Genomic DNA, 16,875 nt, shown 5'->3' on the forward strand with positions numbered 1-16,875 from the left:
GAGCTGGAAGGGACCTTAGAGACAATCTTGTCTAACCCTTTATTTTATAGATGAAAAAAATGGGGGCACAGGAAGGGTGTGGCTTGTCCAAGATCCCATAGGTAGTATGCACCAGAGGTGACCAAATTTCCTTCCTACCTCTGCTTATGATTTGTTGAGCAACTTCGGGCAACTTGCTTTCTGTCTCCGTCCATCTAACAAAATGGGAAAAGCAATACTTGTCTCCAATCAACTCCATGAATCTATTTTATAGATTTAATATCTATATGGCTCTTTGAGTTCTGTAGAAGGCAAGGATGCTCATAGAATTTATAGCTGAAAGAGACCTTAAGTGTTATCTAGTCCAACACCTGCATTTGTTTAACAAATTAAATTCTAATCCGTCTTCTCATTATGTCATATATTTAAAAGCAAACTAATGCTTCAAGGTTCAGCTCAAAAGCCATTTCTTCCGTGAATCTTTTCATGAACCTCCATCTCTCCATATTCACTTATTAAAGACTTTCTAATCTGTATTAACTTCATCTGTGTACGTGGCCATTGGCACTGATTATATCCATTTCCTAACTGATGTAGATCAATTGCCACAAGGAGATCAAAAGAGCCTAAAATCTCCCCAGACAACACTTAATTTCCTTGCTAAGTGTAGGTATAGAGATACTCCAGCCAAGGACAGCAATGTCTAGAGAATAGACCTGTTTAGATGATAGATTGTTTGTAAAATCATATAGAGAAGGATGGTGTAAGATTATGAGCAGTAAGTTCATAAGGTAGCAAAATGCAATGGAAGGGGAAAAAAGTTTGAAGAAAAAAAAGCATTTATAAAGCACCTACTATGTACTAGGGATGGTACTAAGTCTTTTTACTCCACCAAAAAAATTTTTTAAGTATGTTAGAGGTATAAAACTAAGTGTTACATAAGTTGGGAGAGGGTTGAATTTGGAGTTCTGTAATGATATTACACATTTGTATATTTTTCAAAATGCCATTTATATGGTACTTAAAATGTTTTAAACACTATGCTAAGTGCTTTAAAAATATCTCATTTGATCCTCATAACAACCTTGGGAGGTAGGTCCTAGTATTATTCCCATTTCACAGATAAAGAAGCTGAGACGAATAGTGTTAAGGGACTTGCCCAGGGTCACAGAGCTAGTAAGTGTCTGAGGCTGAATTTGAACTTGAGTCTTCCTGATTCTAGGCCCTAGCACTCCATTTAGCTGCTTGTGTATCAGACCTCTGATTTCATTAGTGTAGGAAACTCTCTGTCAAGACTGTCAGATCAGTAATCATTTTCCATGCTTGGGCACTTGGAGGTTAAATAACTTGCCCAGACTCATGCATGTCAGAAACTGGACTTTTTTTGTTTTCATGCTCAGACACTTTTGATCCATGTTGTCCCTCTCACACTGACCATAGATTTTAAAGCTGGAAGGCTCATATAGTCGAACCGAATTGAACTCATCTTCATATGTATAAGGAACAGAGACAACTTGCGCAAGGTCACAGAGCTAATAAATATCTTCTGAGTTGAAATTTGAACTCAGGTCTTCCTGATCCATAGTCCAGCCCTCTAACCCCTAGTATACTAACAAGTACTACTGCAGGTACTACTATATGGTACTTAATAAATGTTTATTGAAGGAATAAACCAGGCATTAACTCAAAGATACAAAATGATGGAGAGCGATACATTCAGATTTCCTCTTCCACACCCCAAGTACATTCTACAGCAGCAAGGGAAAATCTCTCTCTGGGGATTTGTCACTCACAAATCTGGACCCAGATATTTTTGCCAGAGCACTTGCATCTGAAGCCATCTCTGTTTTGCCCTTCTCCAGACCCTCTCCTGAGGCTACCTAACGTCGCCGGGTCAGAGTTGCATCTGATAATGAAGTGTCTCTCTCTGCTACTTCCATGGTAACAAGCAGTCTTGCAGATTTCCATTCGGGGGAGGGGGGGTGGGGATGCTCTCCCTGTCTCCCGATCCCTGACAAAGCAATTATTACATTTTCAAAACTTTCCTTACTGAATAAGAAATTTGACCAGCATCTATGGTTTTAGGGAGGGTTATGGTGGGGTGGGGACCCTAAATAAACCAAGCTCTGATTGCCTTGCTCTTGCTGCCTTTTGTAAAGAGCTGTCCTGAGCTGCCTCTAATCCTGGGAAAACAGCCCAGAACGTCCTGCCCCCGTGTCCTGGGCAGCTTGTCACTGTGCACTTCTTAACCCATTTTAATAGAGGTGGGTAACTTTGGAGGGAGCACAACCACCCCAAGAGTTTGCGCTCCAACCTCTAATTTCTCACTCATTCTCCTCTAGGATTGAACCACAGGCTTTCATTGGTTATACTGTTAAAGGATGCAATTAGAAAGTGATGGAATGATGCTAGGGAGGAAGGGGAGAAGAAGGGAGGGGAAAAGAAGGGAGAAAGAGAAGGGAGAAAGGAAGACCACAAAACAATGTCATCTGGAATCTTGGGCAGCTCTGTAAATTCAGTGATGGGAATCTTGATTAGCCTGGCTTTCTGCCTTCTAGCCTTCCAGCTTTCCTACTTATGATAAGAAGTGCCTGGGCGGTGGGTAATCCCCTCCTAATAAATCATTTTCAGAGATCTCTAACCCCAGTAATATAAAGCCCTACTTACACACCCTTCCATTCTTATTAATGCAGAGCATTCTAGACTCCCAGGTGTTCCAGGTAGAACTTGAGGAACCTTCCAATTGAAAATGCTTTTGAACCTGTAGTGAGCAGTAGAAAATGGCCTGTGCAAAGCTTGACCCACCCTCAGACTCAGTTCCTTTCATCCTCCGGGTTCCAGTGCTAGACAATTACCAAACTGGCAATCCCCCATAAGCTGTGAAAATTAGTTTGCCAACCTGTAATAGGGAGAGACTTCCAGAAACAGTCCTGGCCTAGGCCTCAGCTGTAGGATGTTGAAATAAGGACCCCAGCTCAGGAGGAAAGGCCCCAGAGAGTTGCAAACATTCAGTCTCTTTAGTACTTGGCCCTCATCCTGTCCTTTTCCAAATAAAATAATAACATAAAATTAAAAAAAAAAGAATTATTCCTAATCTAGTTCTGCTGGAGGCACTTGGAGAGTTGTCTAAAAACTCTAGCCCAGGTCCTGGTTAATAAAATTCAGTGGGATTTACAAATGAATGCCACTCACATTGCCCCATAGTCAGCACACATTCCTGCAGAAATCGGACCAAAGTTTGGGACCTAATTCCGGCTGCAGAGGCCTAGTCAGAATTTGTCCCTGGGATCTCATTTCTAAAGGATGGTTAATTAGGAAGTGACGAACTCCAGAATTATTGTTATCATTGACAGGCAGGCAGAAAGATAGTAAGGACTGACCAGACTTCTAAGATTCTTTCTCAATTACAATCCCTTTGATCTTCTTTCTTTCTTTATTTTTTTTAGAGAAAAGAAAAACAACTTACTCAGGGCAACTGAACTCTTAATTGTAGCCCTTATGATTTTCCCCTTTCCCCCCTTCAATAAAAGCTTTTTACTTGAACTCTGGCATTAGCTCACTAATTAAATGTGCATGGGTAGGGTTTCCAAGATTCCTGCTCTCTTTTAACTCTAAAAGGGCTTTAGTAAGAAAATAGATGGTGTTGCTTAAGGTTAAGATCCAGCTGCAGCATCTTTCAGTAAATGCCTGGCAAACTCAGGCCTATCCTGGGAATTTTCACCATGGACTCTTCAAAGGCTTGAGCAGCTCCCTCTGTACAGGAGCTATAGAGAAAGTCCACAAAATGCACCACGGGGATTTCCATGTTTTTAGCTGATGGCATTGGATTTGCTGCCAGACTTCTAAGTGCCTTCTAAACCAATGTAGATTTAAAAAACACATTAAAACTTCAATTAAACGTTTGCATTGCTTGCATGACAGGACTCTAGAAGGCTTAGTTTTTTCCTGTTGATTTCTTAGGAAGTCACAGGAGTACCTTCTTCATCCCTAAGATGTTTTCTTCTTTCTCTCTTTTTCTGCTTTTGTAACTCTCCAGGACCACTGCCCTCTGCCTTGCCCCCCACCATTGGAGAATCAAAACGGTAAATGGTGGATCCCTGTCGTCGTTTCTCAGGCATAGGTGCTAGGGAGAAGAAAAAATTTTAAAGCACGATTTTGGATTTGACTTTATGTGCTGTTTGTTGCAAGTCGTTTCCCCCACTAGAATGTGAGTTCTTTGAGGTTGGGGCCCATGTTTTGTTTTTGTATCACCAAGTGCTTAGCACAGTGCTTGGCACTTGTGAAACACTTAATAAATGCTTATTGAGTAATCTATGATCTCTGAAGTAGCTGTCAATTCCACATATTCACTTAAGACATATACTTACATATATGGATGCATACACATATGCATACTGGAACTATTTGATCTACTCAGAATCTATTCTTTGCTTAGATCTGAAGGATTCTTTTGGGGGGCTGGAATTTTTATTTTTTTATGGGTTTAAATCCTTTCTATTGTATGGTATTAGTGTGTATAAATTAAGAAAAAAATGTATTTAAAAATCTTCCTTTCTAGTTTCATTCCTGTGCCTCCTTGTGATGTGGAGGTGACCCTGGGTTCTCTGAGGCTATGGCAGGAGGGCTCAAGGTCGGATGAGTCCTCTCAAGCTGGACAACCTTTGAGTACAGGCTTGGTGACAGACATGAGTCTATCTTCTGAAAAACAGCTTAGCTGAAGGGCAAAGAGACTCATCACTGGAAGGCTAGCCGTCAAGTGATTTTTTTTAAACCACAGCAATTTATGAAACTGTTTACTAAGTCATGGAAGGGTTGTGATCTGCACTGCTAGAAAGAGTACCCATGCCAATGAAATCACAATCTTTCAAGTACTGAAGGAAGAAATGTATATAAACCAGCAGAGAGAAATCTCTACCATCAGTTGAAGGGGGTGGGGTTTTGTATATATATATATATATGCATGTTTGTATATATGCATGTATGTATACATATATATGTGTGCATAAATATAGACACACATACCCATATGTGTGTATATATACACTTATGTATATATGCATATATACATATATACACTTATGTATATGTACACACATATGGGTATGTGTGACTATATGTATCTATATGTATATGTCTATATCTATATGTATATACACATATACACAATGTAACTGTGAAAGAGGAAATTATGTGATAGAAGCATATATCTAGCATTATATCTGTATCACAGTAATATGTAATATATGTATATCATATAGAGGTAATATGTTTATATTACATAGAGGTACTGTGTGGTCCTTCAAAAAGTTTATATTCCAGTATTTCAATGAATCTATGGACACACTAAAGTAAAAATTCCCTCTATTGGTGTTAGAGGCAATTAGATGACCTGGTCAATAGAGTGTTGGCTGTGGAGTCAGGAACAATTGAGTTTGAATCCTACCTCAGACACTTAGTAGCTTTGTGACCCTAGTCAAGTCAGTTAGCCTCAGTTTGGTCATCTGTAAAATGGAAACAATAATAGCACCTAAGTTACAAGATTGTAGTAAGAATTAAAAGAGATATATGTAAACCTTAAAGAGATATATAAATGGTAGCTATTATTATTATTACCCTTAATGCCTCACTTTCCCTCACCCCACATAGCTAACCAGTTGCTAAATCTTATAATTTTTATCTTTATGACATTTCTCATGTCCACTACTTTCTTTCTACCCACATTATCATCCTAGCTCAGATTCTCATCACCACTCTTCTAGATTACTGTATTAAGCTTTCAAATTGGTCTACCTGCCTCAGGTGAGTAGATTGTCTCTAATTCATCCTCTATGTAGCTTTCAAAGTGATTTTTTACTGAAATGCAGGTCTAACGATATAATTTCTGTACTCAGTAAACTTCAGTGACTAGTATGCCATTGCCTCTAGGATCAACCATAAGCTTTAAAGCTTGGCTTTTAAAGCCCTTTGCAACCAGGCTCCCATCTCTGCTACCAACCTTGTCCTACATTACTCCCATTCCTACACTTCAGGTCCAGTTAATCTGGTGTTATGGTGCTGGAGAAGACCTTTGAGAGTTCCTTAGACAGCAAGGATATCACATCAGCCTATACTTCAAGAAATTAACTCAGATTTCTCATTGGAAAGACATGAGAAGACAAGACTCTGGAAAGGACCCTGATTTGGGGAGAGATTAAAAGCAAAAGGAGAAGGGTATGGCAGAGAATGAGATGGATAGATGATGTCATGGAAGCACCAAATATGAGTTTGGACAGACTTTGGGACATGGAGGATGGAAGGGCCTGGCATGCTATGATCCCTGGGGTCACCAAGTGTCAAGCATGACTGAATGACTGAACAAATAACTTGGTATTCCCTGTTTCTCACCCCTGAAACTCCATCTCTTGTCTCTGTACCTTTATATCAACTCTTCCTCATGACTAGAATGCTTTCACCTTGTTTTTGTATCTTAGAATCCCTCGTTTTCTTCCAAATTCTATTCAAATGCCACTTTTTATAAGAAGTCTTTCCTCTGCTTCTACTGCCTTCTCCTCCATAGAATTATCATGTGTTTATTTTTCTGTACATCTGCTTATGAGAGGCAGCATCACACAGTGGGTAGAAAGCTATGTTAGAACCTTCCAGAACCTACAGTTCACTGGCATAGCTTTCAAGAACTGAGGGTCACTTTCCAACCATAATGAGAAATTGCAGTAGGAATTTGTGGGGGGGGAGGATTAAACAATGAATAAAGTTCACAGCATAGTAGGGGGATAGTTCACACACTGCTAAATAGGCCTACCTCTGACCCCTAGTATCTATGTGACCCCTGGACAAGTTTTTGAAATCTTTCTTTTTTCAAATCTGATCTATATTTTATAGTAGCAGTGCTGATCTTTACCTTACTCATATCCACTGTTATCAGTATTGTATTTTTTTTTCTGCCATTCTTCCCTACCTTTTTTTGGCATTGAAGTAATCAATAGGATACATTGACTTGATTTGAAGGATCTTACCTATTTCATTGTAGAATTTTTCTAATTCTTCATCTCTGAAGGAGATAATGGTGCTTAAGCTGCAATTATCTTCAAGGTTGTCTTTTTCACTTATGCTCATGCTTTTTATTCATATTGTTCAGTCATTTTTCAGTCATGTCCTACTGTTTGTGACCCCTGTTTGGGGTTTTTTGGCAAAGATCTTGGAGTCTTTTGCATTTCCTTCTCCAGCTCATTTTACAGATGAAGAAACTGAGGCAAATAGGGTTAAGTGACTTGCCCAGGGTCAAACAGCTAGTAAGTGTCTGAGGTCACATTTGAACTCAGATCTTCCTGACTACAGGTCCAATGCCACTGTGCCACCTAGCTGCTCTGTACTCATAAATAAGCATTACAAAATGAAAACACCAATTGTTCCATGAGATGATCTTTCTTGTTGTCTTTAAGGACATGAAAAAACCCAACTCTGCTAACTCCTCATTTTCCTCTATAAGGAGGACCTTCCTTTTAATTAAAATTTGAGATTTAAAAAAAATTATATTTAAAAAAATTTTTTTAATTAATTTATTTATTTTTAGTTTTCAGCATTCACTTTCCCAAGATTTTAATTCCAAAGTTTCTCCCCATCTCTCCCCTCCCCCCACCCCAAGCAATCTGATATAGAATCTACATATACACTTATATAAAACTTATTTTCAGATTAGTTATGTTGAAAAGAAGAACCAGACCAGTGGGAGAAACCATGAGAAAGAAGAAACAAACAAAAAAGAAAAAAGAAAAAAGAGAGAGATCAAATAATGTACTTCAATCTGCATTTAGACTCCGTAGTTCTTTTTCTGGATGTGGACAGCATAAAATTTGAAATTTTATTTTGTCTTCTGGTTTCGTTTATCATGAGAATATTGATATTGGTATAGTCCATATTTTCTAATAGTAGGTCAATTATAGAATCACAGAATTTCAAAGTTGGAAGGAAATTCAATGGCCCCTTAGTCCAATTTAGACCTGAAAAAGAATCCCTTCCTAGGAGATTACTCCCCTAAGGATATTCTCCAGCTTGTCAATGCCATCATTTAGATGTGGTATCCTGAACTGAATCTGATACTTTAGATGTGGTCTTTTATTCCTAAATACTAAGCCTTTCCTAATGTAGTCTAATATCACATTAGTTTTCTTGGCCGCCATTTCATGTTGGTGATCCATATTAAATTTGCATTCCACTAAAACCCTCAGATAATTTTTTCAGATTAACTTCGGTCTAGTCATGCTTCTCCCATAGTGTACTTGTGAAATTGATTTTTTTGAATTCATTAGTCATTGGACAGAGATCAAACATTTAGAAAATCTACAGTTAACTTAATAGTTCATTGGTAGACTAAAAAGGATGTGATTCATAGCACTCTCTGCTCCTTTTCTGTCCTCCCAACACATTCATCATGGAAGAACAAAACAACCACATGGGACTAAGGTTGATTTTGTATTTTCTTTGATTCTTGAGTTGTCAAAGCCAAATAATTCATTAGCATATGACCAGTCTACTCATGATGAGTTTCTCGGTACTTAGCTAGATTTTCAGAAAGTAGACACAGTCAGCTGGCAGGATCATACTTCAAGCTTTTCCAATATGTTAGAACCTTCCAGAACCTACAGTTCACTGGCATGGCTTTCAAGAACTGAGGGTCACTTTCCAACCGTAATGAGACATTGCAGTAGGAATTTGTGGGGGGAAAAGGGATTAAACAATGAATAAAGCTCACAGTATAGTAGGGGGATAGTTCACACACTGCTAAATACTTTAAAAAAAATAATAATGCAGAGTACTACTTGAATGCCTTCTATTCCTTTAACCACCATGGAAATCTGCTAGCCACTAACCTGATTCTATTCAGCAGAAAAGGATCTACTCTGGGAGCCTATTTTAGTGGTTCTGAAAATCCAATTCATTGTCTAGAAGTGCTAGGAAAGACAGTGCATTCTGTTTGATTCCTAGAGAGTCACTGATCTTCTTTCCTCAACTTCACCTGTCTTTGTAAGGTACACTATTACCATATTATATATGTGTGAGGATTTTTGGATTTATCCAATCAGAACAGTGTCCAAGTCTCCATCCTACTGGCAGTGTGAGTGGCATTCATTTATAAATCCCATGAAATCTTGTTAGCTTGGACCAAGACTCGAGTTTCCAGAGAGTTCACAGTACCTCTGGCAGAACTGTATTAGGACTAATTCTTCTTTTGGAAAAAAATTCGGGGTGGGTATTTAGGAGATGATCAAATACTGAAGAGTTTGCAATTCTCTGCTCTCTCTCCTGAGATGCATCCAGCAGTTTTTTATTTCAACACTCTGAGGCCTAGGTCTGGCCTTCTCTTCTGTGACTTTTTATGTTTATGTTTATATATAGGATTACAACTTAACAGCTTATGGAAAACTTCCACTATGGTGATTGTTCAGCAAAATTTAGTGATTGTAACCAACATCGTTGTGCCCTAACATTGTTATTATAGAAGGAAGGAAGGAAGGAAACAAACATTTATTAAGTACCTACTATATACCAGGCATTGTGTTAAAAACTTTGCAGATATTATCTGGTTTGATTCTCACAACAACCCTGGGAGGTAGGTGCTATCATTATCTCCATTTTACAATTGGGGAAAATGAGGCAGAAATAGGTTGAATGACTTGCCCAAGGTCATACAGCTAGTAAGTATTTGAGATCAGATTTAAACTCAAACCTTTGTGATTCTAGGCCTAGCACTCTATCCACTGTGGTTACCAAGATATTATTGTTATTGTTATTATTTCTATTCTGAATATCTTTAAGATTAGTCTCTCCACTCTTCTGTTCTAGAAGCACAGGTTCAAAAATTATAACATAAGAAATTAAAAAAAAAATTGATTGAAGTCAAGTTCCTTGAGAGCCAGGACTGCTTCATTGTTTGTTCTTGTATCTTCCTTCAGAGCCCTTCACTATGCTTAACACAGAGAGGAACTTAATAAATGCTTGCTGATTGATCAGACAAGTGGTTTCTGGGAATAGGAACACAATGCTTTTCATGGTCCGGTCAGCAGCTAAGTAGTTTGTGATTACTCAATGAGGGAGGAAGAGATCACCTAAAAATTTGAGCACCAAAGGGTAAGCCCTATCCTTGACTTGAGGGGAATAGGGCTTGTGGTGCCCTTGTTCCAGCACAGTTCATAGTGCAAAATATCAGAGGTTCTTTCTGCCATCTTTTTTCTTGGCTTTGGATCTTTCCTTTTCGTTTAATTTGATACTCCCTTTTAGATCTTTTTCTTCTGAGTCTCGCATCTCTTTACCCCTATTCCTTAACAAACCACAAAGTCTTTTTCAAAGCATCTCCCTGGTTAGTTTAATCTGGTGTTAAGAAAAATCAATTGGGAGAATCTTTGCCTCATGTTTCATTGCACACCCCAAATCTATGTTAATTTGCACTTCTGCAAAGTCTGTCGTATCTTGTTGCTTAATTAAATTCACATTTGTTTTGGAGTGTTCCTTTTACTCTGGTATTCTCTATGCATGGGAGGATAAAAACAAATGAGGAACACATTTTATAGTTAAATTGGTTTGAGGCAAAGAGTCCTGGATCATAACTCTTTATCATATGTGTAGCCCTTCATTTCAATATCTTTGTTTTCCTGTTTCATTTTTGGCGCATATTGAAATATACTAATTTTGGAGCCTTTGAAAAAATATGTATCTACCTTAAATATTTATGGTGCTTTATATCGTTTCAAAGCAGTTTATATCCATTATTTTACAACTGTCTACTAATTTCCACAACTTTGTTGTCTTCTTTTCTTCCCTCCCTCCTTCCCTCCCTCCCTTCCTTCCTTCTTTTTTTCCTTCCTCCTTCCCATCCTTGCTTCCTTTCTCCATCCTGTCCTTCCTTTCTATCTTTCTCCCTCTTTTCCTCTCTCCCTCCCTCCCTTTCTCCCTCTTTCCCTGCCTCCCTTCCTCCTTTGCTCTCTCCCTGCCTCCCTTCCTCCCTCCTTCCGTCCTTTCCTTCCTTCCTTCCCTCCCTTTCTTCTTCTCTCATTTCTTCCTTTGTTGCAACCTAAAAATTATTTTTGTGTGACCATAAATGCAATTAATTGCACCAGTTAGTGCTGTACCCCATTGAACTGTATTAAAAATGACATATTTACTTTTAAGGAGAAATTGAGCATACAATAACCCCCCAAGCTTAATTATTCATAATTGAAAATAGTGGTTAATCAACTATCCCATACTAAGTAGTGGAAAATGGGGCAGCAAGAACATCTGAGCAAATAGACTTTAAAAGGTTAAATACCAAATTATTCTTTCTTGACTTTAATGGCCCTACAGAAGGCAAATTATAGAATTTAGGGAAGAAAGGCGGCTGAGAGATCTCTCATTTTGGAATATTTGGAAAATGAGCACAAGAAAGATTGAATGACTTCTCCATGGTCACAAAGTAAGCATATAGTAGAATATTCATGCCCAGTTTATCCGACTAAAATCTAGGGTTTTCTCACTATACTTTGCTAGTTCTAACACAAGGTTGCCTTGCTGTAGATTTTTCTTACCTAAGGCTAAACCCTGATTCTCTTATTTTATTTTTTTGGGGAGGGTATCATATCTAAGTTCTTAGAAAATTGTTTTGGATAATCCCAAATTTCATAAATCAGGAGGAAGAGAAAATCTATAAATAATGAAATACTTACTTGCATTAATAGCTATTGCATAGGCCACCAGCTTGTGGAACTTGAGACTTTTGTCTAACTGTTTCTTCCATGGTCCTCCGCAACACTGGATGGGAAGACATGATAGTTTTTGAATATAATGGATAATGGAATGAGAATTGGGAAATCTGAATGCTCATTCTTTTTTTCTGCCATTGAATTACTGAGTTTTGTCTATATGACACTAAAACAACCAGTTGATTTGTTCAATTCTCTTCCTTCCTTCAACTTGTTCAATCGGAAGAAGGAAGGGCAACCTATTTAGTCAAATTCAGGGGGAAAATTAAGTCAATGAGTCTAAATTTCTTGTTCAGTCATTTTTCAGTTATGTCCAGCTCTCTGTGACCCCATTTGGGATTTTCTTGGCAAGGATACTGGAATGGTTAGCCATTTTCTTCTCTAGCAATGAGCTGAATTGTAAATTGTAAAATGATTACAAAGGAGGAAACTGAGGTAAACAGGGTTAAATGACTTGCCTAGAGTCACCAAATCAGTTGGTATCTGAGGCCAGATTTGAACTCAGGAAGCTAAATCTTCCCAACTCTATGCCCAGCTCTCCACTCTGCCAACGTCTGAATTCCTAAGACTAACTGAATGAGCCTCACTGATTTGGGCAAACCTGCTAACATCCATTCCTTGGTTTCTGCATTTAGAAAAATAGGTTTCATATCTTATCCCATCTATAGAACATAATCCTATATGGGTTAAATGACCCATTAATTTTTAAAGATACTTGGAGAAAGACATTATAGAGATTATATGGATTTTTACTAACTTATTATCAATGATTTCTATTCATGCTGAGATTTGAAAACCCCACATTTTTCCCTTGTCAGAAAGTAATTTTATATAAGTTGTGATTCTCTTTGGCAAGATGTATGGCCAAGCACCAAACATTTTGAAATAAGTATAATTAGGAAAAAAGCCTGTGATTTTGGGATAAGATTCAGCTCTAAGAAATCCAGTGACTTGGGTTTTCAAATTCCATTATTCTGTAAGATGTTTCCTTGTGGGCTCTCTGCTGAACTATTTATGTAAGTTCTTTGAATTTGAAATGGTGAGAATTCATGCTGCTATAGTAGTTTTACCTTTGTGAATCAGGTCAAGTTCATTAACTCCATTTTTCAGACAGAGCCAATGAGATACGGAGAGGTTGAATGATGTGGCCAATATCTTGTAGGGAGTAAATGGCAGAAGTGAGAGTATAATTAGAAATTCTGATTTCCTGGCTTAATCACCGGTTTCCCCTCTTAGGAAGACATAAACCTTAGTTTAAAAGGGATGTTAAGACTTGAAAAGAGAATGAGGCACAGTGGATAGAGAGTACATTTTGAAAGCCAAATAACTCAAGTTCAAATATCAATATTTATTATGATGTATAAATGTTGGTGGAAGGAGTTCCCACACTCGGAGCTCCCCATTCTGGACAAACACAGATCTTTTGAGCAAACTAAGCCTTATATGAAGCACATTTAGCTTTTGACTAGGGTAACATGGATTAGAAAGGCAATGTTGCATAAGTATATAAGGGGAGCAGTCTGACGCATGCCAGCTGTGTGATCATGGACAATTCAGTTAAACTCCCAGTGCCCCAAGTGATTCTGCAAGACTGTAAGCTACAGATTGATAACAATATCTAGAAAGGTGACACCACCTGTTGTTGCTGTTGAGTTGTTTCAGTCATGTCCAACTCTCTGTGACCCCATTTGGGGTTTTCTTGGCAAAGATAGCAGAATGGTTTGTCATTTCCTTCTCCAGTGTGTCCCCATTTTACAGATGAAGAACTGAGGGTTAAGGTTAAATAGGGGTTAAGTGACTTACTCAGGATCACATAGCTAGTAAGTAGCTGAGGCCACATTTGAACTCAAGTCCACCTGACTCCAGGGTCTGCACTTTATCCACTGTACCACCTAACTGTCCTGACAACATCCATGGAGGGAGCTATTATCGTGAGAGTTCCCTAAATACATGAAATCAAAGGCATGGACACCCTCCTCCTCCAAATTGAGATAATTCAATTCAACCAACATTTATTAAACATACATTATTTGGAAGGCCCTGGTCAGACACTGGATTAATGGCCATGCTGACCACAGAGAAAAGTCAAGCTGGGTGTGGTACTTACAGTGATTGTTCCTCTCAAAAATGAAACGAAATTTCGACTGATGGGTAATAGAATTAACATGCAATTATAGTTCAGGCACACCGCTGATGCTCTTGCCCAAGCCAAGGCTGACTGTGTGTGGATAAAAGTCCAAAAAAAAAAAAAAAGAGGCAAATTAAAAAGAAGGAAGATGAAGATAAAAGAATATTATTTTCCAAAAATTCACAAACTTTTACTTACACCTAGAATAACCCGTGTGTAAAGAAATGCATCCTCTTCTTCATACCAATGGAATGTGTCAATAAACAGATAGAAATTCCCTCCCAACCATGACAGCTGGAATACAGAAGAGAATGGAGACAGTGAGTCAATCAATACCATCGTCAACCTTTTCCTGTATTCAGAATCACTTACAGGTCTTTAAAAATTAAATTAGAATTTCATCATGCTAATCAGAAATGCAGCACCCCCTTCCTTATTATCAAATTGTTTTTAGTGGTAATTATAACAGTAATAAATTGTAAATATTTTTATTATATGTTTAAAAACCTGTGGAAGTACTCCAAGCTGTTTTGAAACCTCAGAAGGTTGGAAATTCCCAATGAGACATTACTAAAGGTCAATGACATCTAGAAGAAGGGAGACAAAAACCTCAAAAAGTACTTGAGAAAGACCCCAATCTTACAGGCTGGTTTGAAGACCTCATTTGATTTCCAGAAGCCAATTCATACATTATGCAAGAACAAAATACTTGACTTTAAAAATAATTGAAAATGAGCTTGCTCACACAAACAACTTTACATAATTCTTTAAGGGTAGATTAAATATGACTATTGAATGTTTCCTAATCAGATCTCTGTTTTTGTGTCATACTTGAAATCACTTAACATTCTGACACACTCAGATTCAAAGTATGTTTAACATATTTTGTAACATTGAAAAGTAAAGAGCTACTTACTAGTAACACGACAGACAGACTTTCATTCAAAATCCAGCACCCCATCTGAATGGTTTTGCTTTTATGCTGAGAAGCAATTTACTCTTTTTCTTCACCTTAGCCTGGATTTTCTGCCCTTCATAAGGGCTTTCCTACTAACTCCTTTTGTCTTTAGGTCTTAATAGGCACCTCCTTGGGAGATGCGCTTTCTAGGAATTTCTAATTAAGGACTTCCTGCCAAGAGCAGATCACCAAACTGACATGCCTCATGACCTAAGTAAATAAAAAGCAAACCTCTGTCTAATGATTCTTTTCTCCAAAATATTTCACAAGAGAGGAAAGCTGTTGTTATTAAATTATCCTCATACACTTTCTACTCCATTTTCTACATGGTTGCAGTCAAGATTATAATACCTAATTGGACAAATTCATGAAATAAATAACTGAACTCAGAAGCCTAAATGAAGAAAAAAAAACATTTTTCGTCATGTTTTTTGGTATTTATATAAGCTGTCCCTGCTATCCAATCTTTCAGAAAACCTTTAAATCTAGACAAAAATAAGAGCTCAATGAATATTAATTGGTAAAAATGAAGAAGCATACGATGAAGCTGAGAAGAAAAAAATGCTGCAGGTAAGAACATTTTATGTATGTACAACATATGAACATAGAAGAATGAGATTGAGCTGTTTGTGTTTTTGGAGACTGCCTCATCACTTTGTATTTATGTGTTAATATGCACACACAATCTATATATTTGTCAAACATTATTTTCTCAGGGCCAGTGCTGTGAGACTGGCATTTCTTTAAAATTGCCCCCAAACCAGGGCCACTTTTGTGACTCCATCTTCCTTCCTAGGACACCAATTATACCTACTGCTGGGTTTGTGAATGGATATGGGGATAATTGTCTGGATGGTTCAGGCCAAAAGTTTTAAAGATGAAATAACAGGAAAAAAGTGGAATATGGGGGTTGTTCTCTGATTTAAGACTTAAGCTCTTCTTGCAACTTAAGATCATAGGATAAAAGGGGCAGAGCCAGAAGGGATCTCAGGGACCCATCTAGTTCAACCCTCCATTTTACAGAGGAGGAAACAGACCCTGAGAGGTGAAGGGACTTATACAAGGTCACCGATAGAAGATCTAACTTCTGTGTTTGTATCAATATGGCTTATATGTCAATCAGTCAATCAATCAATAAGCATTTATTATGTGTCTTTCATTAATTGTTGCCCATAATACACAACACTCAACTATGAATAAGGGCATAGTCATTCAGTGGATTAAATACATATCTTATTTAGCTTGGCATAATGAAAAACTGGACCTAGACTTAGGAAGACTCAGATTTGAATTCTACCTCAGACATCTACTATTATGTAACCTCATCTTTGTTACTTTGTTACATATTTTGCTACTTTGTTACATTTGTTACTCAGCCTATTTCCTCATCTGTAAAATGAAGATTATAATAGGATCTTATTTCATAGGTGTGGTGGGAGAATCAAATGAAATAAAATATAAAAAGCCTTTTGCAAACCATAAAGTACCTTATAAATGTCAGCTATTATTACATGAATTTTATGATATGGGTCTAAACCAATGATTTCACTAATATATGTAATTTCTATGACAGAAACTCCTTTTACCAATGTGGGTGGACAACCCACCCTTACCTTTCAGTCTTAAAGCCTTGCTTAGAGCATGGAGAGATTAAGTGACTTGTCTAGCTAAAATGGGTCAGGAGGAGGTCTTGAACTCAGCTCTCCCTGACACTAAAGCAGCCCCTCTATTATCCATTTCACAATGTTGACCTTTTCTATGTGCTATATATCTCATTCCTTACTTCCTCTCTCTTCCTGTTATTCTCCCCCTTCCACTTTGGTTTTGTACAACATCAAAGATTTGAAAGAAAAGTTCAATATTCAATCAAATCAAATGTTGTTAAATATTTTCATCACTCATTCAAGCATTCTGGCTTCCCATAAACAATGTCAGAACGAACAGATGCATAGATGGACAAGCAAGCAGACAGACAGGCATGTTTTCAGAGACAGGCAAGATTACTTGGACAGGGATGGTCTGATGCTTTCATGTGCCAGTAAAAATATTTTAAACCTCAATTTTATTTAGAAGCCACA

The 16,875-nt window shown here is 37.7% G+C and overlaps 1 protein-coding gene across 1 annotated transcript in view; it reads right to left on the bottom strand.

Annotated features, from left to right (window-relative positions):
• Window positions 1-14,818, bottom strand: part of LOC114031453 (NADPH oxidase 3-like) — a 101,321-nt gene extending 86,503 nt beyond the window's left edge. Inside the window, exons 1-4 of the mRNA XM_027846513.1 lie at window positions 14,756-14,818; window positions 14,038-14,133; window positions 13,819-13,929; window positions 11,676-11,760 (exon numbers count right to left, since the gene is read on the bottom strand). Coding sequence (XP_027702314.1) covers window positions 11,676-11,760; window positions 13,819-13,929; window positions 14,038-14,133; window positions 14,756-14,800 — 337 coding nt within the window. The 5' untranslated portion in view covers window positions 14,801-14,818. The remainder of the gene's footprint in view (window positions 1-11,675; window positions 11,761-13,818; window positions 13,930-14,037; window positions 14,134-14,755) is intronic.
• Between the last annotated feature and the right edge of the window lie 2,057 nt (window positions 14,819-16,875).

Source organism: Vombatus ursinus, unplaced genomic scaffold (genome assembly GCF_900497805.2).
Source record: "Vombatus ursinus unplaced genomic scaffold, bare-nosed wombat genome assembly UNPS02015175.1, whole genome shotgun sequence".
Classification (NCBI taxonomy): domain Eukaryota; kingdom Metazoa; phylum Chordata; class Mammalia; order Diprotodontia; family Vombatidae; genus Vombatus; species Vombatus ursinus.